Below are 25,463 nucleotides of genomic sequence, written 5' to 3'. Positions count from 1 at the left end.
GTCCGCCTCTTCATGAAATTCCTCTAACAGGGGTTTAAGCTCGGTAGTGACGTCAGCAGAATCCGTACCTCCCGCCCGCCGTTCCAGATCAGTCAACTGTGCTTCCAGCAATCTCAACCGTTGCCTGATGGCCTTGAGCACCCCCGAGTGTTTAGCCATCGTCATCCCCCTAATATACACCTTAAAAGCATCCCATAGCACCTGGACACTATCCACCGACCCCACATTAGTCAAGAAATACACATCTATGTCCTCGGCCAGTTCCCCTCTAAAGGGATGTACCATGTTACAACGCATACTGTTACAACTACCTACCGTTACAACGCGACCATTACAACGCATACCATTACAACGCATAGCGCTTTGAGGTGCTGGATAGTGGTAAGTATAATTTACTATTCTAACTCCAGTCCCCGTGGACCCTAGGGAAGGTGTTGGATAGTAAATTATACTTATTCCCTATCCTAGAGCGCCCCCCAGCGCAATGCGTTGTAATGGTATGCGTTGTAAAAGTCGCGTTGTAATGGTAGTGCGGAGTAAAAGATGCGTTGTAACGGGTGTATACCCTCTAAAGGCTTCGTCTAGGAGCGAATACGGGGGGAACCTCCAGGTAAACGGGGGAATCCTCCTAGGTGGGGCAACCAGTTGTAAAAGTAGTGGCGAATGATCAGATAGCGTGCGAGGTAACACTGCGCACCCTTTCACCGAATCAAGAAGGGACCGGGAAATGAACCAATAATCAATCCTCGTGTGCAGGTTATGGTAGGCTGAGTAATGGGTGAACCCGCCCTTCCCAGGGTGCCTATGGCGCCACACATCAAGCATATCAAGTTTCACTAGTTCCGTTAGTAGGAGCATTGCTGAGGCCGCCGAGGTCCTAGGGGAACCAGCCGACCTATCCAATTCTGGGTTCAAAACAAAATTGAAGTCCCCCCCCCCCCACAGCATCCTAGAGCCCACATATTGCCTACAGCTGTCCGCTAATGAGGCGTAGAAAGCAGGGGTGTCATAATTGGGGCCATACACATTCACAAGCAACAAATCGTGTCCTTTCCCCACACATCGAGCAACCGTATACCGACCCTCCGGGTCCACTGCTACCTGTTGTAGCGACAACTGAGATTTGGGATTAGCCCAAGTGATCACCCCTCTTGCATACGTAGTGAACCCTGCAGCAACACAAGCGTTCCCAAGACCCCTCGTCTGCAGCATAGGACTGGACAATGGCAGGTGGGTTTCCTGCAGAAGAGCAAGATCAATCTGGTGTCGCTGCAAGTAGGCCAGGACCTTCCTAAGTATTCGAAAATCGTTTAGTCCCCTCACATTCCATGATAGCAGTCGAAGAGAGCCAGGGCCGCTCTCCGGCACTAGGGTCTCAACATTCGCCATTGTAAATCAGAGAGCACATCAGAGTAGAACAGATGGCACAGTAGACACATTCCAGTAGCTGGCGCAATCAAACCCCCCCCCCCACCCCCCCCCCCCAACAGTCCCTGGACAGCCCACACTTCATGAGCAACAATAGAAGAATAGGACAACCGTCCACCCCCCCACAGCCGACCAACCCCAACCCGGTCAGACAGAGCACGTCGCCACCCACCCTAAACCCCCCCCAAAGCAACACACTACAAACCCAAAGACCCTCTGGAGGGCCAAGAGCCGAAAGCACAGGGGCAGAGGTTCCCAGCCAGACAGCAATACAATCAAGCAAGAACCAGATACCTCAGTAGCTCCCCCACCCTACCCCCCAGTGTCGTTTGGCACCCACCCCCAGCCCCAGCATAAGCAAACTGACAAATAACAAACCCCTCAGTCGGAGGAGAGCTCCCCCCAGTCCGAATACCAGGCAGCAAACCATGGCAATATCACATCCCTGCAGCAAGTCACAAGCAGCAAAAATCACACCCCACAGAGTCAAGGAAGTAGGTTCATAAGACCTGCAGTAGTAACATGACGTGCACTCGCGACCCAGCCAAGCTGATGATGGGGTCGCAGGGTGGATCACCCTCGGCTGTCCATAGAGGCGGCCTCCTCCTCATCCTCACGTTGACCCCTCGGGCTGTTACGTTGTTCCTTGGCCCACTCCTTTAACGATTTTTTCAAGTCTGCTGGGTCCGTAAAAAAGTGCGAGTGCCCCTGCTTGTTAATTCTGAGTCTCGCTGGGTACAACATGGCGTAGTCTAGCCCCATGTCTCTCATTTGTTTTTTGTACGGGGCAAAGCGCTTTCTTTCCTCCTGTACTCTCGCTGTAAAATCAGGATAGAGGGAGATGTTCATGCCCTCGAATTGTAGGTTCCCTTTCTCCCGTGCCAGCCGGAGTGCCAAATCACGGTCCCTATAGTTCAAGAGTTTTGCAATGATCGGCCGCGGTGGTAGGCCAGGCTGCGGCTTCGGTCCCAGGGTGCGATGGGCTCTCTCGACAATGAACATAGGGGAGAAGACGTCCTCCCCTAGTAGTGTACAGAGTAACTTCTCCACGAACAGCTCCATCTTGCCAGTATTGGTAGACTCCGCCACGCCCGTGATGCGGACGTTGGAGCGCCGTGAACGGGCTTCCAAGTCCTCCGTCTTGTCTTGTATAACCTGGAGGAGGCGACTGAACTGCTTTCGATCTTTATCCCATTCCGTTTGGGCCTCCTCCGCTTCTGTCAGCCGCCGCTCCGCCATATCCAGCCTCTCAGCATGTTTGTCCACCCGTTCAGACATGCGGTCCATCCTGAAGGAGAGAGCATCAATTTTCGTGCCAATTGCCGCCATACTGTCCTGCAAGCCCTTTTCCATGGTGCAAAGCATTTCGCGGATATCCGCACACAGCGTGCTATTAGCAGTCGCAGGCTGTGTTGAGGTCTCCGGAGGCGTCCCCTCCGCACCCTTCGGCTTCCGCTGATCGAACGACAGTTTCGGCTGGTTTCTATCTCCCTTCCCCATAGTGCACTCGATGGGTCGGTAGCAAGGCGCCCCGCGGCCAGCCAAGGAGGCGCCAGCCAGTGCCGATGTGATGAAAGGGGGGGCGCCGGGGGAGCGAACTCCGTGGAGCTAGTTGTTGCGTAGCAAGAAATGGAGCCAAGATGGCGGCCGCAGGCCGGTAGTTACTGATAGGCCCCGGGAACAGCGAAGCACACCACCGGGCGTGCACAACAGGGCAGATCCCACTGCCAACAGAGGAATAGCACCTTCTCACTCCAGCACACTTCCAGACCACCATGCCACGACGGCCCCAAAGGCGCGTCTCAGAAGAAGGCGACCGCCGACAAATGTCTTCGGGAGGGTACAGTTTCCCGCCAAGGGGCTCCGGCGCCTTGCCGGCGCACCTCCAGGCAAGAGCAGTTGGTCCACGGTTAACACACCTCCGTCAGCAGGGCGACCTCGTCCACTCCCTAGACCTCAGCTCAAAAGCACTCAGCAGGAACTGCAGAACAAACGCCGAGCCGGCAGACCGGGTCCACTCCGGTATCACACGCCGCACGCAGCGTGACGTAGGTCGGGCAGCCCCGCAGGATAGGCCTTGGATTACGGCCTGGGCCGTCACTTCGCCCTCCGCCGACTAGCGGAGCGAAACCTTAACCGATTTCGACCGGGGAAAGTCCCCTCACCAGCACCGGGGGCAGCTGAAGCGATACCCACAGTACCTAGGGCAAGCCAGGCGCCAAAAGGATAGTTTTGTCGGATATTAAAGGGGCTCAGGCGAGGAGCTCAGCGCTCACACGTCTTTCATGGACGCCGGCAAGCTCCGCCCCCCACTTCGACGTCGAAACTTCACGCCGTCTCGACCCGGAGCCCCGGGGAGATGGGAAACACACCGCCGTCATCCCTCTCGACGTCGTCGTTGATGCAATCGACGCCGACGGAGACCGGGACTGTTTGCTGGTCTTCCTGCCTCTGGGGAGCCCCCCAGAGGCCTCAGCAGAGGCAGAGAGACCCTTCCCAGCCTGCCCAGACCCACCTGCAGCCTGCAGTCGTCTCTCTTCTAGGCCTTGAAGCCTAATCTTCAGCCTTTCCCTCAGGGTCCTTACTGAAAGGTTCTGGCAGATGTCACATTCCTCAGGGACATGAGCTTCAGGGAGACAGATAATGCAGACGTCGTGTGGATCAGTCTTGGACTTCTTCCTTCCACATGCTGGGCATTTGTCGAAAAGAGCAGGCATTTTAGAGCCCTAAAAAGCCTGAACAAACACACAGGAGTAAAGGGAAACACAAAGAAATATAAACTGCAAACACTTTTATCAAAAAGTGATCAAAAATCCAATATAAACCCTTGAAAAAGGGAGAGCTCAATGCCAGGGTCCTGTTAGCAGGAGCCGGAAAAAGAACTGAAAGTAAAAGGGACCTGCTGTGCATTCTGGGATACCGGGAGAATTTCTTGAAAGTTCTCTTAAAGGCACAGTATCCTATTTAAGCCACATAATGGCAGCCTATGGGGCTTGTCTGTCCATGCCTTTCTCTCTATCATTCCAGAGTTTTTTATTAGTAGAGGCAAGTTTCTCTATGGAAGAAACTGGGCAGGCGGCTGTGTTGTGTGTGGTTTTGTTTGGTGGAATTTCTAGTTAAAGTACTGGACAGTGTAGCCTGTGGATATAGGCTGCATTATTTGTCTTTAAATTCTCTCGTAAGTGTCTTTGCAGTTCTGCATTATTTGACAACTTAAGAGATTATTTTTGATTGCCGGGGTCCACGCACATGGGCGGGACTATTCACTTGATTATGACTATACACAGAGATCCCCTACTACAGAACTGGAGTTATAGGACAGAAACTACTCCTTCTGCAGTGGGGAGAGCCTTGGTTAGATCTATTCGCCACCGAAGAGAAAGCGCAATGTCATCAGTCCTGCTCGTTGGAATTTCCATGGCGGCACTCGCTCGGGGACGCTTTTCGTCGCGAGTGGAGTTGTGGTCTGTTGTACGCCTTTCCGCCTATACCACTTCTGCCCAGAGTGCTGAAGAAGATCAAGCACGATCGGGCCCAAGTCATCCTTGTGGCTCCAGACTGGGCATGAAGGTACTGGTATCCCGAGCTACTCAGTATGTCAGTCAATCTCCCGATTCGTCTGCCTCTTCAGGAGGACCTTCTGTCGCAGCAGCAGGGAACGTTCCTCCACCGAACCTGTCCAGTCTCCACCTCCATGCTTGGAGATTGAGCGGCGACAGTTGAGGCCATTTGACTTGCCTCCTGAAGTTTGTACTGTGATTCTGGCAGCCAGGCATACCTCCACAAAGTCGGTATACGCCTGCAGGTGGAACAGATTTGTGGCATGGTGCACAGCAATGGCTGTGGATCCTCTCTCTGCCCCTCTTTCTGAGGTTCTCCTCTTCCTTCTTTCTCTTGCCCAGCAGGGCTCTGCTCTGGGCACTATCAAGGGCTACCTTTCTGCCCTTTCAGCCTTCTTAAGGCCACCCGATCAGCCATCTTTGTTCAAGTCCCCGATTGTAAATAGGTTTTTGAAGGGCATCACTCATATGTTCCCCCCCTGTTTCTCTCGTGATGCCTCAGTGGGACTTGAACCTTATAGTTACTTATCTGATGTGCGCTCCCTTCGAGCCACTTCATAACTGTCCTCTCCGCCTTCTTACCTTGAAGACTGCTTTCCTGGTTGACATCACCTCTGCCAGGAGGGTGAGTGAGCTCCAGGCTCTTTCTTCCAAAACTCCTTTCCTTTCTGTCCATCGGGACAAGGTTGTATTGCGGAGAAGACCCTTTTTCCTGCCCAAGGTAGTCACGGCCTTCCACATCGGGCAGTCCTTCACCTTGCCCACCTTCTTTCCGCCTCGGCATCCCTCAAAAGAGGAAGAGCGGCTCCACCGTCTGGACCCAAAACGTGCGCTCTCGTTTTATCTGGATCGAACACGCCAGTTCCGGGTGGATGACCAACTCTTTGTGGGAAATAAGAAGGGGCGGACGGTACACAAGCGGACCATCTCTCGGTGGGTCGTGTTGTGTATCAAGGCATGCTACTCCTTGGCTAAGAAGGAACCTCCTGTTGGGCTGAGAGCCCATTCCACTCGGGCCACGGCGGCTACTACTGCCCTAGTCCGGCTGCAGGACATCTGTCAGGCAGCTACTTGGGCCTCGCTGCACACGTTCGCAAGACACTACTGCCTGGACAGCCAAGTCAGGAGGGATAGCTTCTTTGGCCGTTCCGTTCTCCAGGACTTTCTGGTGTGATTGTTGGTTTTGGAAAAGGGGGTGGTGATTGACAGAGTTTCTGAATGATGCAGAATACTCCTACCCAGTCAACAGATCAGGGCTTGATCCATCACCGTTTTTTAGCTCACTGCACCATCCCAGCTCAGAACCTGGCTACATGCAAATTAGTCTGTTCCTGTCCCAGTGCATGATAGGAACAGGGCAAACCAAACTACCAAGCCAATTCTTATACTGGGAAGGAAACAAGCTTCCGGGGACCGGTTTCTGGCATTTCAGCCGTCGTCTGCCCGGCTTGCTTGAATCCTGATGGTGCAATTAGCAAGGGACTCACGTCTGAGTATACCCTCCCACACTTAGTGTGGACAAAATCGATTTTGGAAAAGGGGGTGGTGATGGACATAGTTTCTGAATGATGCAGAATACTCCTACCCAGTCAAGAGATCAGGGCTTGATCCATCACCGTTTTTTAGCTCACTGCACCATCCCAGCTCAGAACCAGGCTACATGCAAATTAGTCTGTTCCTGTCCCAGTGCATGATGGGAACAGGGCAAACCAAACTACCAAGCCAATTCTTATACTGGGAAGGAAACAAGCTTCCCGGACCGGTTTCTGGCATTTCAGCCGTCGTCTGCCCGGCTTGCTTGAATCCTGATGGTGCAATTAGCAAGGGACTCACGTCTGAGTATACCCTCCCACACTTAGTGTGGACAAAATCGATTTTGGAAAAGGGGGTGATTGTTGGTTCGCAGATCCACCACCGGGGTTGGTATTGCTTGGGTATCTATTCTAAGGTAAGGAATCTAATACTAACCTGTTTTTTTCAGATGAACAAGTTACTTACCTTCGGTAACCATATATTTGTAAGAAACAGTAGTTAGTATTAGATTCCTTACCCCCCCCCCCCCACCCATCCTCCCCGTTCTGCGAACCGATATCTAGGGTTAAGGTCATCCCCTTTCAGGGCCCTAGTTTCAATGGCACCAGTGTTGTTGTTTTTTTTACATGGCTCTGCTTTCTGGCACGGAAAAGCTGTGTATAAGAACTGACGTCCGCACGCGAGGGCGGCGTCTAAGTACTCCGGCGAAGTCATCCCGTTGCCAACTACGCCGGCGACGGACGCGGAGCCGCAGACGACGCCTTCTGATGCGCAAGGGTACTGCTACGCAAAAGTTTCCGAATCCAGTCTGACGCCTGGGGATATTCTACGGTAAGGAATCTAATACTAACTACTGTTTCTTACAGATATATCGTTACCGAAGGTAAGTAACTTGTTTTTTACACTTAACACTGGGTCGTTGGACATGGAGGCAACGTTATGGGAGGGATTCAAAGCTTACATTAGGTGAGTAGGTACAAAAGGGGGTGGTGATGGACGGAGCATCTGAATCTATCAAACACTCACACCCAGTCAAAAGATCTGGGTTTAATCCATCACCGTTCTTTAGTTCCAGTTCTGTAGTAGGGGTTCCCATGAGGCACAGGGTCAGACTGATTTGCATATAGCCATGTCTGAAATGGGGTGGCAGAGTGGGATAAAGAACGGTGATGGATTAAACCCAGATCTTTTGACTGGGTGTGAGTGTTTGATTGACTCAGATGCTCCGTCCATCACCACCCCTTTTGTACTACATTAGGGGAGTATGCATGTCCAAGTGCTCCTGAGTACTACGCGATATTCGCAGTACTCTTACTCGGGTGGAAAGGGAGATAGGAGCCCTAGATGCTGCACAAATGGTGTCAACTGGACCACATCATAGTGACAGGAGGGCGGCTGTGCTCCTGGAATACAGAGAGATTGCAGAGAGGGAAATCCTGTACATGGGGAAATACCACAATTTCAAGGTGTATGGGGAAGGGGACTTCCCTGGTAGGGTACTAGCGCAAAAGATAAGGCCCCCCCCTACACGAAAGCTTACATTACTGAACTACAATCATTAGCAGGACAGCAGGTCACAGACCCTTTGGAAATACAAAAGGAATTTCTCTCTTATTTCAAAACGCTTTATTCCACTAAGCTGGGAAATGATCACACTGACCAGGAGGAATACCTGTCGGAGGTGGCATTGGTATATCTCGTTCATGCAGGACTTTATAGCGATACCCATAACGACTGAAAGCAGAGATGAGGCCATTACCTTCCTGAACTCATCTACTGCTCTTGGACTGGATGGGTCTACCTGGGAATTTTACAAAGCCTACAGGGATCTGCTGATCCTTCGTCTCCTGGTTATGTATGCTGAAGCACTGGAGAAACAGGTCCTCCCACCCACTTTCCGCGAAGCGGTTATCACACGGGTACTCAAAGTACGGCCCGCGGGCCAACAGCGGCCCGGCAAGCCTTCCCTGGCGGCCGGCGGACCTTGCACATATCGTACCGGTGTTTTAATTTTTTTTTTTTTTTTTTTTAAGAGTGTCTGCCAACACAAGTTGCAGCAGCGCGACTTGGAGACTGCTGCTCTGTGGGGGCTGGCCGGGCGATTCCTGCCATACTTAGAGTGGAGCTGCAGGGGCCTAAGAGGTGAACAACACAGCCTCATTAACATATTAATGGTCTTTTAAAGACCTGTTAATGTGCTCGGTGCAGCTGTGTGTGTGTGCGCTCCGAAGCTGTCTCCACCTGGGCGATGGAACTTCACCACACTCTAATTTGCACCTCATCATTTTTTGTAAATCCTATACGGTGTATCACAAAAAGTACATCCTCCCGCTTATGGAGAAATATAAATTCACACCATGCCGCACTGCCTTATACTTCCTTCAAATGTTGTCTGAATATTATGTGTGCTATTGCCTTGCGTCCTACCTTTGTTTGCCATTAATGAGCAGGAGATCTCTTAATGATATTAATCATCAGTTGTATAGATTGCCCCAAGACATCTAATGCTACCATGCGCCCGACAAACATTTAAACATATCACCTGCATGAGCATTGTGAACCCCCGCTTTTGCAGTTACACTGGGAGTGGGATTTTTGGGGGGTTTCTTCTGCCTGAAACTCAGCAGACAAATGCTCATAAATAACGCAAGCAGGAGTAAGGAAACAAGAAAGATGAGTAAATGCAAGAAGGAAGGAATATTGAAAGGTGGATGAATAAATGGATGAATGACTGGGTAGATGTATGGGTGAAAGGTTGAGTGAATTGATAGGTGGATGGATATGTGAAAGAATGGCAGATGGATGGATGGATGAATGAGTGACTAGATAGATAAATGGATAGGTGGACGGACAGGTGAAAGGAGGGGAGAGTAAAGGGTTGGATGGGTGAATGTATAGGTGAGTTAATGGATAAGTGAATGAACAGGTGGAAGGATGGCAGAGTAAAGGGGTGGATGAATAGATGGATGGACAGGTGAAAGATGAGAGAATGAAGGGATTAATATGTGGATGGACATGAGAGGGGATGGCATAGCAAGGTGGTGGATGAGTTGGTGAAAGGATGAGTGACTAGATGGCAGAGTGGAGGGATGGGTGGATAGAAAAGTAGATGGATGGATGGGTGAATGGAAGAGTGGATAGAGAATGAATGAAAGATGGATGGCAGAGTGGATGGATGGATAGATGGACAGATAGATGGATGGATGAGTAGGTAGATGGATTAGTGGCAGAGTGGATGAATGAATGGAATGGCTAAAGCTGGAATGATGGATTATGAGTAACTGGGTTGTTGGTCAAATGTGGGTGGCCCCTGTTCGAGTAGGCGGATAAAGTTATCATGGAGCATTACGAATTTTAAAATGCTTATCTTTACTCATATTTAACCATGTGAAGTTTAGGAGGGTGCCATGTGCTTTACTGCAGAGTCCCTTGCACTTGAGTCTACTGCATTCAAGACCCTATTAGCTTTGATTCAAGAATAGTTTCTGCCTAATACTAATACACTGGTAATAAATGTGAATTCTTCTTACTGCAGGCAAATTATGGAACAAATCAAGGAGTGCGGAATCCCTGAAGTTGAGACAAAGTGAGGGAGGGAAAGGGAGACTGGGTGAGGGAGTGAGAGGGAAGGAGGGAAAGGGAAAGGGAGGAAGGGAAAGGGAGGGTGAGGGAGGGAAAGAGAGTGACAGTGAGGGAGTGAGGGAGGTAAGGAAAGGGAGTAACAGAGTGAGGGAGTGAGAGAGGGAAAGGGAGACAGAGTGAGGGAGTGAGAGAGGGAAATGGAGACAGAGTGAGGGAGTGAGAGAGGGAAAGGGAGGGAGGGAAAGGAAGGGAGGGAAAGGGGGTGAGAGAGGGAAAGGGAGACAGAGTGAGGGAGTGAGAGAGGGCAAGGGAGACAGAGGGAGGGAGGGGGACAGAGTAAGGGAGAGTGAGAGAGGGAGGGAGGGAGAGAGAGAGAAAGAGAGCTAGAGAGAGAGGTGGGTATGCCGGGTCTGGTGGCTCAGTGGACGAAGGTGTCCGCTGCAGGGACCAGTGATCAACCTCATGGTCTGGTCAGTTTTTTTTGGTTGGTCTAGCCCCGTCCCCTCCCCCACTGGCCCCGCCCCCACTGGTGCGGCCCTCAGACACAAACCACACTGTAAATTTGGCCCCTGAGAGAAAGTTTGTGAGTACCCATGGGTTATCATATTACTCCCCAAACCCGGGAAAGACCCCTTGGTATGTGGCTCCTACCTCCCCTTGTCCCCTCTAAACCTTGATTATAAAATACTTGCTAAGGCATTAGCATGCCGCCTCTCTCTCCTGATGAAATCCATTGTCTCTCTGACCCAGTCGGGATTTATACTGCATCGATTCACGGCGTTCAACCGCCGTACCTTATTTAATAACCTGCACAGAATAAATCCAGACATTCCTGCAGCTGCTATACTACTAGACCCAGAGAAAGCTTTTGATTCCCTGGAATGGCCTTGTTTTTGTCTGTAATGCAAAGAATGGGTATGCCACATGGCTTCATTGCCACTACAGCCCTCTTATATAGCCAACCCACTGCTAGGCCCTGGCTTAATGGAACTCTCAGCTCCCTTCCCCCTGTCCCATGGCACTAGACAAGGGTGCCCATTATCCCCCTTGTTGTTTATTTTGGTGATGGACCCTCTGGTACGACACCTCCAAGAGAAACATCTGCGGAGAGGCTTACAGTTCTGTATGGGCCCACTCTTAGTTTCGCTATATGCAGTTGATAAGATCCTTTATGTTCGTGACCCCCAAGCCAACTTAGATCCACGTATAAGAGAAACTCTCCGATTTGGTACCGTCTCTGGACTGGGGATAAATTGGCATAAATCTGTAATTTTTCCTCTCACAAACTGCACGACCCAGTGTGAACTGGAATTTCTGCTGGTATGGTGCTCTGACTCGGTGATTTACTTGGGAGTGCACATTCATCTTGATACAGACCAAATTATCTGCCGCAACTACGGCGTGGCGATCTCCAAAATTGAGAAGCAAATAGACCACTGGCTAAACCTTCCCTTTTCCATGGCAGGGCGAGTAGGCCTCATTAAAATGAAAGTGCTCCTGAAGTTTCTGTATTTATTTCATAACATCCCGATACCACTTACCAATAAATTAGTAAACGCTCTTTGCACTCAGTTAATCAGACTGGTCTGGGGCAACAAGACACCCAGAGTGAGATGGCAGGTCATGACACTTCCATATGTTAAAGGAGGATACGGGGTTCCGGATCTACACCTGTACTACCTGGCGGCACAATGCAGCTTTGCACAGACATGGTATCACCCGTACGCCAGGATCACTTTCCTGAGGCCAGAGTCAGATTTTGTCCTACCGGACACCCTTGCTGCAGTTCTGCCCCTTGGTATTCTGTGGGATCCCAAGGACATTCAACCAGCCTCCGCAACAAGCTGGGCCTGGGCTAGACTGGGTCATATTACAAACACCCAGACGATGTACTTCTCCGACCTACCGCTTCCTAACATCAAATGGCTGCCCATAACGGGCGAAAAGTCGGTGCAAAAGACTTGTACAAAATTCAATATAGTTAAAATGGGTGACTTTTTCCCTGCGGGCCTCGTATTTTTTCCTGAGGACGCGTCCTCGTTCCCTGATGTGACATTCATGGACAGGTTTGTCCTGGCTAGACTACGGTCACTGCTTCGACAAACTTCCCGCTGGAGCCTCCGTCCTTCACGCCGCTCACAATGGTGATAGGCAGTGGTAGGGGGTTCATTTAATATCACAACTTTACAGAGCATGTGCTGACTAAATCACACTGGACGATAGGGTGCGCGGCGCTTGGAATGCGAATTTGGGCAACCTAATCTGACGAACAATAGACAGCCTGCTGCACAGTGACTAAATCAGTATCTCTAAATAGCAGAAACAAGCTGATCCATTTCAAGTTTCTGCGCAGAATATATGTCACCCCAGCCTGAGCACACAGGATAGACCTCAATAGAACACATCACTGCCAGCTATGCCATTCACCTGATGTATATTTTCTCATCTTGCCCGGACATGCCTACGCAAACACACCTTTTGGGTGGATGTTCACCATACATTGAGCCAAATTATTCAGGTGCAGATGAACCCCCTGCCCGAGATTGCACTCCTAGTATGCGTCATCCAGCTTCCTCTTAAAGTACGTCGATTTTCTGCCATCGCTCCGTTATTGGCCAAAAGGGAAGTAGCGATTCACTGGGGCGGTAGGAGAGCTTCTACCAAACAGGTTTGTTCCAAAGTTTAGCTTCCTGTTCTACGAGAAATGATCAGTATGCCGACACATCCCTCCCTCCTCCAGGCCTAGGGACATTTGGGGCCCTTTCAAGGCCTTTCTTGCAGCACAACAGCATGACCACCGCACACAACAGGAACAGGGTATTGTCCCAACTGGAGTGGGCTAAATTGACACTCACGCTGTATTATAACTCATTGTATACAACCATCCCCACCTATGGTTTCTTAATGCGTCCTTATTTTGAAAGAAGATAGATGGGTGTAGGAAGTGGATGTTTTTTATGGTTGGGCACATTGTGATACCACTCGAAATGGGCCTATAAAGTATTGTATGTATATTACATAGCATATTGTTTTACCAGCTGTGCCTCAAAGCTAACCGATATTGAAATACCACATGATTGTAACCGAGATGTCCTTTCTTTGTACTCAGTGCTTTGCCTTGTCATTAACAAAAAACTAAATAAAGATTTTTTTTTAAAAGACCTGCAGTGTTAGGACAGTGGCAGACCCCTCTCATTCCCCCCAAGCAGATTAGGGTCCTGGACCCTGTGCCAGAGGTGCTATGACTCTAAAATGATCTATTTGCCACTGCTGAGAACATACAAAAGTTTTGCATGTTGAAACTTCATTGTCACCTCTTACTAGGGGACTCATTACACCTGAAGTAGAACTCGGACCAACTGCATGCCTTCCCGCCCATAGCACTCATGCCCCCAGTTTTGAAGATCAGGACCTACCAGGCCCAAGTCATCCTAGTGGCCCTGGATTGGGCATGAAGAGTATGCTATGCAGGTCTCCTAGGCTTGAGTGTCTGCCCTGCGATCTGACTGCCCCTCTGTGAGGACTTACTGTCACAACAACAGACCAGGGTTCTGCACGTGGTTCTTGGCAATCTCCACCTTCATCCGTGGCGACTCAGTGGCAAAGCTCAACAACTTCGGCTATTTTGGTAGCCAGGGATCCCTCAACAAAAACTGTATATGCCTGTCATTGGGAAAACTTTGTGTTCTGGTGTGGTACACACCAGATTGACACCCCCCTCCAGTCTGAGTTATCTGACGTTCTATTGTTTGAATTGTTTCTTGCCAGGTGAGGTTTTGCTTTGGGCACAGTTATGAGGTACCTTTTGGCTCGGTTGTCCCTTTCTATGGCTGCCGTTCCCACCCTTGTTATTTACAACACCAGTTGTGATGCCTGTTTTAAAAGGTTTTTAACACTTGTTTCCTCTCCTTTTGTCATGCCTCAGTGGGACCTTAACTTGGTCCTCACATATATATATATATATTTTTTTTTTAATTTGTTGTTATTACCCATGAATGGTACAGTTATATCAACAGTTACACGTAGAACATTGTGCAATCATTCAGTAACATACAAATCGGTTGCCTACATTATCGAGTTTGGTCCTCACATATTTGATGTTGAATCTCTGTCCTTTGCGGCTTCTCACCCTCAAGATGGTGTTCCTTGTTGCTATTAGCTCAACACTGAGTGAGTTTCAGGCTCTCTGTGTTAACACCCCATATACACGTCCTCCTTCCCAGACAAGCTGATTCTGCGGACCGGAGCACCCTTCTTATCAAAAGTTTTGACGCTGTTCCACGCCAGTGAAACCATCACCCTGCTGGCATTCTGTGCTCCACCTGATGGATCTAAGGAGGTGGAGAGACTCCATTGCTTGGACCCCAAAGAGTACTAAGCTTCTACATCGATTGTACCAAAGAACATCAGTTGGATAATCAACTGTTTGTGGGGTTCACTGGGGTGAAGAGAGGCATGGTCATGCAGAAGAAGACCATCTCCAGTTAGATTGTGCTCTGCATCAAGATCTGCTATGCATTGGCCTAAAAGCAGCCTCAGAAGGCCTGCAAGCCCTTTCTAATAGGGCCAGAGTTGCTACCACTAAGTTAGCACACAGAGTTCCTGTCTAGGACATTTGCCAGCTAGCTATGTGGGCGTAGCTCCATTGTTTTCATGAAGCAATACTGTCTGGACAACCAGGTTCACTGAGAAGGGGAGTTTCCTTGCTCGGTTCTAAGAGATTTCTTGGTTTGCATCAATTTATGGACCCACCTCATGCAATAAGAGGTCTCTGTCAGAAGAACACGTTAATTACCTTCAGTAACACTATATCATGTAGGGGCGCTATCTAACAGCAGATTCCTCCCCTGCATTCCCATCCTCTACATTCTGTGAATGGGGTGCTACCAATTTATAAGACCCCATATCCAGGAATCTGCACACTGATCAAAGCCCATTTGCTGTTGGAGCTCTGCATCTGGGGGCAAACTCAACCTTGGAAGCAACTGACTTATGCGTGCGGGATAGGTGCTTATGTAGGCTTGTTTGTCATTTCTGGAGCGGAACAGTATCAGTGCAGAGCCGCAGGGTGTCTCCTATCAGCGTACAGAGGTACTGCTGAAAGGTTTCCAAATCCAGTCTGTTGCCTGGGGAATATTCAAAACGTGAGGAATCAGGAATTAGATATCATCTCTACCAGAAAGAACGTAACCATAGGTAAGCTACTGGGTCATTGCCCACATGCAACGTTCAGTTTCCCTGAAGCTTGCCTACAAAGTAAAAAGTATCTCATGATGCCCTACAAGCGAAAGAAGACAATATCCTATTTGTTTCCCGCTTTTGAATAGCTCCAACCTTCCCTTTAAAGTTTTAATAGCTCCAACCTTTCCTTTCCTGTTTCTGTATTTTTGGTACTGTTTAAGGTTCAAATCATAGACTGTCTAGACAGCGGTAAATGATTTCCAATAGAAACTCAGTGTGGGTCCACAGAAGTCAAAATATTAAGAAAAGCTGCTTTAGGATGATCAGCGATAAGACTTCATGAGCATTCTGTAGCTGTGAAACTGGCTCCAGAGATGCTGAGGGTTGAGATCATGATGACTTGGGGAATTTTAGATGTTCTGGTTGGGAGATTTTGTGAAAATGGCAGAAATCATAAGCAAAATAGTGGGTAACATTGTGTAAGCAGTGTCATGCAAAGATCACTGATCAGTTTACTTGCTCAGTTGGAAAAGTTCTAATTTTGCCTTATCCTTAACTAGGGGGCCTTTTCAGATCTCTATTAGTAGCTACTTTTCAACAATTACTGTCATTGTGAGAAGGTCAGAACCAAATGTTTTACATGCTTACTGTTTTTCAGTTAATGGCTAGTAAAAAACAAAATCTACACACATGTGAACTATAGGAACATTGTTAGTTCTTCTTTTTGAGTACATGCTCCTAACTTCTAGAACATAGTTCCTCATACAGGTTGGCAGTCAGTAGAGTCAGTGAGATCTGGTTGTTTTTAGCAATCCAAAGGGATTATTTGTGAACTAAGCTGTTCAGCTACTGTCAATATTTTGTCCACTGTCCTAAGTCACGGTCCTAAGTCACTGTCCTCAGTCAGATAATTGCCATTGAACTGATTTTATACAGTCCTTGATTCATTGCATCTCCCAGCCTCAGACCTGATAAGTATGTGATCGATTAGCATTATATGATTCCCGTCACGGCCCTTTCAACTCATTGGTAACGACGGAGCAAGCAATTTTTTGTATGATTGTGGACTGTATTAAGCTGTTACTAACTGGCAAATAAGGAAGCTTTTTAAGAGATTGTTCCCCACGATACTAGTGACTGTGCGACCACAGCACTTTTTTAAAGGGGGATTTTTAGCTACGTGGTCCTTAAACGCTCCCTTGATTGTGAAGATCGTGCACAAAGCCTATCTAAGTAGTTTGTGATTCAGCATATCTTGTGACGAACTTGAGGGTCCCTCTGCTAAATTATCGACCAAACCTGCACCCAAGTGTAATTTAGTTGCACAACATTTTCGATTCTAATTTCAACATCCTGATAGACCGAATCATTGTAACTGAAATTTTAGTCTCTGTGTTGATGAAATATCTACCAGCATGGCAGATTTGTTTTATTGTTGTACACGTAGGATACTAAGGTGGAAAAGAGGTGAGTAGAGGAAAGGTAACCGAAAAGACGAAAACCTACAAAAATAGAAGTATAATGTTTTTCGTTAAGGTTTACTGTGAAGTTTCCTATCCCATTACACACCTAAAACTGCCCAAACAAGATTGGCCTAAGTGTTTCAGTGAGGTGGAAAGTTGGCCAACAGCCCAATGTTTCAGAGGTCACAGAGAAGGAATTGACACCCCCCACGCCCCCCAAGACATTCCATAGTGAAAAGAGTAGAATGTTTTATTTGCAAACTTGAAGAAAATATTAGCCAGTGGAAGTGCTCATTTTGTATTCTCTAATAATACTGTAACTGATTGACTACTTGGACAACTTTTTAATGTGTAGTATTATTTGTACACCCACTACCCTGCCTTTCCTCCTGCACTAAAACCTATTCCTTTTCGGATGTTATGTTATATGGGAATTTATGTAAGCGCACGTTCACCTACAGGTCTTTTGGCGCTGATGGGTTTGGGCAGAAAGAGAAAGGGAAAACAGATAGAGAATCAGCTACTTATAGGCCAGGGAGAACAGCCAGTTTTTTAGAGATTTCATGAACCGCATGTAGTCAGTTTCCAGCCTAATAGAAGTGGGCAATAAATTCCAGAACTTCGGGCCCAGATAGGAAAACTCAATGCGTTTCCGTCTAATTCTAGGCACTGCCAAAAGATTCAGATGCTTTTATCTCAGATTACGCTGAGGCAGATGCTTTCTGATGCATGAGAGATTGAAACTTGGGCCGATTTCTTGAGTGGCGTTGAGAAGAATACAGCCGATTTTAAACATCACATGCTCCACTGGAAATCCAGTGGAGATCTTTAAGTAGCAGGGTAATGCGGCATCTTCTATCCTTAAGATGGATGATTCTTGCTGCTGGATTCTGAATCATCTGAAGCGGTGTCTCAGATATAATGGAATGCCAAGGTAGAGGGCATTTCCATAATCTTATTTTGAAAGGATAAGGGCAATCACAATTTGAATGCTGGCCTCTCTACTAAAGAAGCGTCTGATCTTACGCAGTTTACGAAGTTGGACAAAGCAGGCAAAAGTAACCGCTAATTTGGGCGCTCATAGAAATGTCAGAGTCAATGTGAAGATCCAAACTCTTGATTGCTAGTTTAGGGATTGGGGTCGCACCTAGCTCAAGTGGCCAGTTGGAGAGTGTCCAGTGAATAAGTTTGTTGCTCTGGATGATTATCTCAGTTTTTTCAGAGTTCAGTTTTAGTTGGTTCTTATCCATCCAGGTTTTTACATGCATCATAGAGCTCCTAACAAAATCTTTACATTCGGTGGAGTTCTCCAGAGTAAAAATCAGCTGCATGTCGTCAGCGTAGTTAAAGATTTTCACCCCCATGTGCGGAAGACTCGAGATTCGGGGACGTATGTAAATATTAATTAAAAAGGATCGGCAAAAGGGAGGAGTGCTGTGGGATGCCACAGCTCAGTTCAACAGGGTTAGATTTGTGGGGTGAGAGCCACACCGATTGTTTGCGGTTCACTAGAAAGGACCTAAACCAGTCCAGTGCCGAGTCCCCAAGACCCGCTGTGGCAATACGGTCCAACAAAATGTTGTGGTTCACGGTGTCAAATGCCGCAGATGGGTCAAGGAGGATCAGAGCCTGAGTGTGATCAATGTCAGCCTGTCCTTTAAGATCGTCCAGGACTGATAGGATCACAGATTCAGTGGAATGCGCAGGGCAGTAGTCTGCCTGGTGTGTGTCCAGAAACTTGGATCCTTCTAAAAAAGAACTGAGACAAGATGCAACATGATTTTCCAGTAATATTGCTGGAAACTGAATCAATGATATAGGTATGTAATTTTCCAACTTTTTCGGATCTAAACCCTGTTTTTAAGTGGAATAAGTACCGCTTTCTTAAATGCTGATGGTACAGTTCCCTGGGACAGGGAGAGATTAAGGGGCTCAAGAAAGGTATCGGGGAAAGCCTGATAGATTGTTTTCTTCATATTAATGGGGCATTCCTCCTTGGGGAAGCAGATTTGACCTTCGCAACCAATTACAGAAAACATTCCCTATCTAGCATGGATAAGGTGTCGAGAGAGGAAGGATTAGGAAGAACCACAGTGTCTTCAATATTATTATTGTTACAAACAATGGAGTTCTGATTTTTTTTATTTTATCCACGAAGAAAGAGTTCAGATCATTACATAGTTCCTGAGTGGCCTTAACGAGTGGAGCCACGCGGCTCGAATTGGAAAGTTCTTTCACAATCCTGAAAATTTCCTTGGAGCTGTTATCAGTGTTGAGTACTTTATTAGTGACGAAAGCTATTTTTACCTCCACAGAAGCTATTTTGTACTCCTGTAGTTTTGCTATATATTTTGTTTTAGCCTCAATAGAGTACAATTTCCACTATTTTCGTTCGACTTGGTGTACATGAAGTTTTAAGACTTCCAACACCTTTGTGAACCATTTGGATGCTTCATGTTGCCTAAGGCGAGAGTTTTTAGTCTGAAGGGGGGCATGGATTTTAAATGTCTTTCTTTGCCAGTCAGTTATCTTTATTTCCCTATTGTCTAAATCTCCTTCAGAGGCAACCTGCTCACAGGAGAGAGTATCCAGGAGTGCTTTCAGATCAACACAATTCCAATTTCTGAAGGTGCTTCTAGAGTGGGATAATTGTTTCAGTAGTGACAAGTTATTCAGTTTAAAGCTAATGATATAATGATCTGACCATACGCATTGTTGAGTTACCAAGTTGTGTACGGTAACATTAGTAGACCACACTTGGTCAAGAGTGTGGCCTCTGGTATGCGTAGGGGAATTAATATGTTGGGTGAGGTTATGGCTGGTGAGGGACTCCGTGAGTTCCTTAGACAAAGTTCCCTCATCTACTTCATTGGCCCAGTAGTTCAGATCACCTGCGACCAAAACTTTATCATAATCTGTGGTCGAAGACGCAATATGATTTGCTAGAGCTTTCGAAAAATCATGCATCGATTTGGGGAGTCTATACAATACCACACATAGAAGAGTACTGTTGTGTAGGTCCAATTTAACTACCAAGGAATCACTGATGGCGATTCAAAGTGCGGCATAGTAGTAACGGATAGTTCTTTCTTAATAAAAGCTGCCACCCCCCCCCCCCCCCCTCTTCTACCTAGTAGTCTGTCAGTATGAAAAAGCAAATAATTGTCAGGAAGGGCTGTTAGAATCTCAGGGGAGGATTTCTCCCTGAGCCAAATTTCAGTCAATAGGAGCAAGTCCGGAGAATCCGTAGTCAATGTATTAAAAATTTCTATTTGACGCTTGACCATAGAGCGCTTGTTTAGATACATCACATTGAGGTCTTCGGCTAGCCGTTTATTCAGACCTACATTTGCAGCAATTGTAGGCAGGGCTGCCGGGCTAGTGAGTTGCTCACCTATATTTGTGGTGTCGGTATAAATTCTAGGATTAGGATTTAGGAGCTCCAGGTTTTGCAGTTTTTGTACCAGATGAGTTTCTAGGAGTTGCACTTTTTTGGTTGCCATGTTTTTAAGACTAGCTGCTGAATAGTAATATTTTTGGGCAGAGTAACATGCCCCATGCCCCAGCATGTCGCAGACCGGCTTGCCTTAGGATCGCCAGCAACGCACCTGCTGCGCGCTCGCGTCGCAGGCATGAATTTAAAGCCTGTTCCGGCGTCAAGGGCTCCACCCCCCTCCCAGCTGACGTCCAACCCTCCTATTGGGTGAGAAGCGATGCAGGTAGTGACCTAGTCACATACCCAGTGGCAACAACATTCAATGCAGTAAGTGAGCAATTTCAATTTTTAAAAAGATGACGAACATGCAGGTTAAAAAACAGAGAATTAGCAAAGTGAGCAGTGTCACAAAGTGTGTGCTATTTTTGTTAAATAGCACAATGGCCACATACGTGCCTTGTGAAAGTACACTCTTGCCAATGTTAATTTGAATGCATTTGCAATTTCCACAAGCCTCTCACACCAGCTCCTCCTCCTTTTGATAAAAAACCCCTAGTGCTGAGAGGAAACCCCTTGCCTATGTGCCTTGTGCTTTCCATTACCCGCTATGGGCCCTTTCCCTGAGGGTTTAGCACCCCATGTTAAATAATGCTGTTACCATCACTCTGACATATTTAAAGCTCAAACTTGAATATTTTAAAACATTTCAAAATCTACTTCAATTATTTACCAACTAATTGTGTCTTTCAAGGTTAGAAAAAGCAATTACAGCTGTGAGTGCTGTATTAGAGCAATAGATAGATGGAAATGCTGATTACATTGACCTAAAGTAAAGCGCTACAGCTGGAGGCTAATGATATTTTGTATCCCAGGGTATTTTGCCCTGAAAGACGCAAAAGCAGGCTTTGGTGGCACAGATGAAATTGTGAAAATTACTGGAAATAACATTGTCTTCATTGAATGCCTCTGATTGCCTGCCATACACTAATTGAGTAATTTAGAGAGATTGCCTCTGAAGATTATTTTTCAGAGGTAATATTGGTAGGCAGTGCATTCACAGGCTAACTACTGACTCTCAGAAACCATTTCTACATGTAAAGCATTGTTCTCTTTAAGCATGACCATAAGTGTTTCAAAATTAGTTAAAATATTTTTTTCTCTGGCTCCCAGGCTATTTGTAACCCATGACTGTATTTGAATTCATTTTACCCCATTAGAAAAATTGTTGTTCTTTGCTCTTTCTGTGTATGCCATTTTTGTTTTCTCCATTTGTCTTGTCAATTTTACATCACCTTTTTCCTTTTTATTATTTTTGTTTTGTGTTCCTTTCTTTTTTCCTTATTGTTTCATCGCCCCTGCTCTTCCTTCTGCTGAAGCCCTACAGGCTGGGGATGCTGGCTGATCAGGTACGGAGTTTTTAGGTTCCCTAAAAATCTACATAAACCCTTTTCAGATTTCAGACAGACCAGAATTTGAGCTTGGTGATCAATAAAATTGACACTAAGAGCATTGCTCCTTCCCAGAATCCGTAATCCACTGCATGTGAGATGTTTGTGATACATCTTTGAGATCAAGGGAGGTGATACTCAATGTGTTATGCCTGCTACCTCAAGCCTTTATCTTGGTAACTTACAGCGATGCATAACTAGAAAAACCCATAGTGTGGGAATGGGAAGCCTTTTTTTGCTCCGCCATATTGTCCCATGTAGTTCACTTTGAATGGCCTGAAGGAAGAGGCTGAAGAAGCCCCTATGGTGGGCTCTGTTCTCCACAGTCCTTTCTGGTATCATTTCCACCCCGCCTGAAACAAATGTCCCCTGTAGGTATGTGGGGAGATAGTTTGGGTGGTTTTTGTAGAAATTCAAGTTCCTAGTACTTCCTCTTTAAAATACTTTAGTTTTGTTTCTGTCTGTTTGGATATCCAACATAATACTGCAGGGGAAAGTGACTTACTTGATAATGAAGTGTCATGTCAGTGGAAGAGTCTACATAGAGAATCAAGCCTTAAAATAGGTGTATCTTGGAACTCGGGGTTTAAAGCTAAAATGGCTGGAATTTCACAGCGCAAGCCCACGTTATTTGATTTATGAACCATTACATCATGCCACAGTAACAGTCCAATCTTAATGTCAGGTTTTCTGCTCCAAAGCTTTGGACTGTGGATGCCCTGAGACGGAAAGGGAGTGAGTATCTTGCTCGCCAATAAAAACAAGCTTTCGGCACAACTAATTTGTAGGCAGACTGACCCCTGCAGGTGGGCAGAGGGTTGCAGTTACTAAAACGAACTAACGTGGCTTGAGCCTTAGAATTATAACTAGTATGCTAGTGTTTTGGAACTGAACCCGAGTAATGTATCTCCTTGGTAAGCAGATGTCTGCAATATGCCCCAGTGTGGACGTTGCCAAATGAAAAAATAAAAGTGGTACTTTGCAAAACAGTAAACTCATAACAAATATCAGTTCACATTATCAACGAAAACTCTTTATAACCAGAAGTCACTCCCATATAGGTGGCAAATGTTAAACAGCACTTTAAAGGTTGTGTTTTGTGGGAGGTTTTCTGTGTCATTAGATTTCAGCTCTATGCATGCAATTCAATAAAATGTGATCCCTCTCTGGTAGTTTGTAACTAGATATCATCCTAAATTTGGGAAACATTTACAGTATGCAACACTAGCTTACATTAAATTGGCACTAAGTGTCATGTAGTATAGTGCTAGTCATTGCAAGGAGCTTGTAGCTCACTCATTCCCTAGTTGTCATTGGACATGCGTTCACAAAGTATAGAGCGCTACTGGAGCTCTTTTGTACCGGCTGGCATTTTTGAAATCTGGTCCTATGTTTATGGCTCCCTCTGTATCCGACATGTAACATTCACATTATTCTTTCAAGTCTGTATCTTTCGTGAAGTGTCTGTACATGTCCTGTATTGCTCATACATATTAAAAGTTAATAAACATTTTTTTTTAGACCTTTGTAGATTACGGACGGTTTAGCAGTTATGCATTTTGTTCAAAGTAACAGGTGTATGGACAAAAGGGTGTTGTCTACTCATTCCTTTTGAGGCCTGATTTAACCAGTTGACAAACCAGCATAAAGTTTCACATCTCTAAAATATCTCTTCAGGCCTAATAGCCAGTCCATTAATTTAAATGTTGTATTCATTTTAATATGCATCATAAATAGAAATTCTAGACATAGCTTATAGTTATTTCAGATAGGAAAAACACAGACCACACCCTTATCTTGCAACTGCAATAATTATAAATGCAGTTTGTAGAGTGTGTTAAACAATATAGTGCACACAGCCTGCCAATCATGTAGCTGACCACTTAACTGGTGTCTTTTCCTTATGAGTTAATTCATTCAATACCATAATCACAAAAAATTGTGTTAAAAGTTTTCTAAGGACTCTGTGTTTTTCCCATTTTCTAGGGAATTCTTGCCCTTTGTATATTGAGTTGTCTATGGCCATTCACCAATCAAGCCCTTCCTCCAGCTGCTTTAATGACTTTTTGACATTATCCCAATCCCTAGCTATACACCTGTGTGCAATCATCGGGTCCAGGTTACATTACATTTGGTGTTTATCCATCTCTGGTTCACCCTTCATACCCAGCAAAGCCATTTTAGGGTTTAACCTAAACTCTATACCCAGTACATTTGTTGCCTCATTGTGAACTTTCCAACACAAATCGTATCTTGCCATGTATTGTGGTTAATTTGGTCTGGAATGTATATCAAAGTGGTTCTGATGGATATTGCAAACCATAGATTCCTCACCTTTTAAATTCCCACAGGCCAGACTGATCTTGAAAGTTTTTTTTCAGTTTTCGTATGTACCTATGGGTGGTGCTATTGGACTCCGCAGTGGCTTTGTTAAACATCGAAAAGCGACAACGCATTGCTGTATATAGGCACTACCCCAGCGTACTATTGCTGCTTCCTTCCATGCCCTTAAACGCAGATTCAGATCTACTCCCAAATTTTTGTCAGTTTTTAAAAAAATTCCAAAATGGTCATCAGTGACAGTGTACTAAGGATATCTCTCATCCAGAAACTACAGGCTTAAAGCTGTACTGCACCTGCAGAAAGCAGATGTTGGTTATGGACCAGTATGATATCTGCATCTGGTGTCCTTGAACCAAGCATTGATTGAAGTCATGCCAGAAATTCTCAACAATGCATCTGAAGGACATCGGGGAGTAGGAGGCAAAGTTGTATATCACCAAAGCACAACAAACAATGTTGGTCTCACTCCAGAATGCGATTCAGGTCAGACTCCAAATCTTGGATGTATTCCTTCTCCAAATTCTGGTTATAATGTAGATTTCCATCCTTTGTTAAGTCTAAGATGACATCAAAGGAAGCCCAAGATGGCCAGATCGTTCTAGTAAGAGATCGGGCAGCCGACGCTCAAAAAGCCTTTCTCCACGCCAGTCGTTCAACTCTGATCCTATTCAACAGCTGAAGCAAATGAGACCTGAATTGCTTAGGCTATCTTTGACTTCACCGAAGGTAGAGGTCTTCAATGAGGCAATGCTGCAGCTCTTTCAGATGTTCTCAGTTCCCTCTAGGGCTTCTCTGAGCCCCATTGATCTGCCAGGCACCCACCAGGACTTTTTCCAGTGCCCAACTGATCCACTTAGACTACTACTTGGCCCCCTGCCAGCACTGGGCCATGAGCTCATGTACAGAGATGTTGGCCTTCCTTGAGAAGGCAAATGAGGGGCATTTCATAATTTGATTCCAAGTGGAAAAGAACTGGCAAAACAAATTAAACAATCGGGTGTTGATGCAGTAAGCTTCGTGGCACGGCCTGCATGAACTGTAAATTACAAAAGGCTTTGAAATCACACTTCTCTCGTACTTTGTCCGGGAAAAAGTTGTGAAACTCCCCTTCCACAGATGACGTAACTAGTGTCCTGGATAAATTTAGACACAACACTATTATATGTTGTATAGTTGAGTAATTGAGCCCTCTTTTGAGGGTAGGCATGATTTCTTGGGTCCAATGGAATCTACCTGTGGACACATCCTTTTCACTTAGGGAAATGCAACAGAGATCAAAGATTTCCTGACAATCCTTTAATTGATACTTCTAATCCACAGGAAATATCTCAGTTAATATTTTCATCATTTGATCTCATCTCTGCTCTTCCAGAAGGAACATAGCCATATATAATATGTCTGTATTTTGCATCAAAGGTGTTCCTGTTGCCTGACTTCTCATTACAGCAGTGGATGTTTGACCTCTACGAATCTCCTTCAGGACGTGCTC

At 46.3% G+C, this 25,463-nt stretch overlaps 1 protein-coding gene across 1 annotated transcript in view; it reads left to right on the top strand.

The window, feature by feature from the left end:
• Window positions 1-25,463, top strand: part of DIP2C (DIP2 acetate--CoA ligase C (putative)) — a gene marked incomplete at its 5' end in the record, with an annotated part of 296,244 nt that overhangs the window by 233,950 nt on the left and 36,831 nt on the right. The window contains one exon of the mRNA XM_086950634.1: window positions 21,560-21,589. Within this exon, the coding sequence (XP_086806760.1) occupies window positions 21,560-21,589 (30 nt within the window). The remainder of the gene's footprint in view (window positions 1-21,559; window positions 21,590-25,463) is intronic.

This window comes from Lissotriton vulgaris, unplaced genomic scaffold, assembly GCF_964263255.1.
Source record: "Lissotriton vulgaris unplaced genomic scaffold, aLisVul1.2 SCAFFOLD_1411, whole genome shotgun sequence".
Lineage (NCBI taxonomy): Eukaryota > Metazoa > Chordata > Amphibia > Caudata > Salamandridae > Lissotriton > Lissotriton vulgaris.
This window is presented reverse-complemented; position numbering and strand designations above follow the sequence as displayed.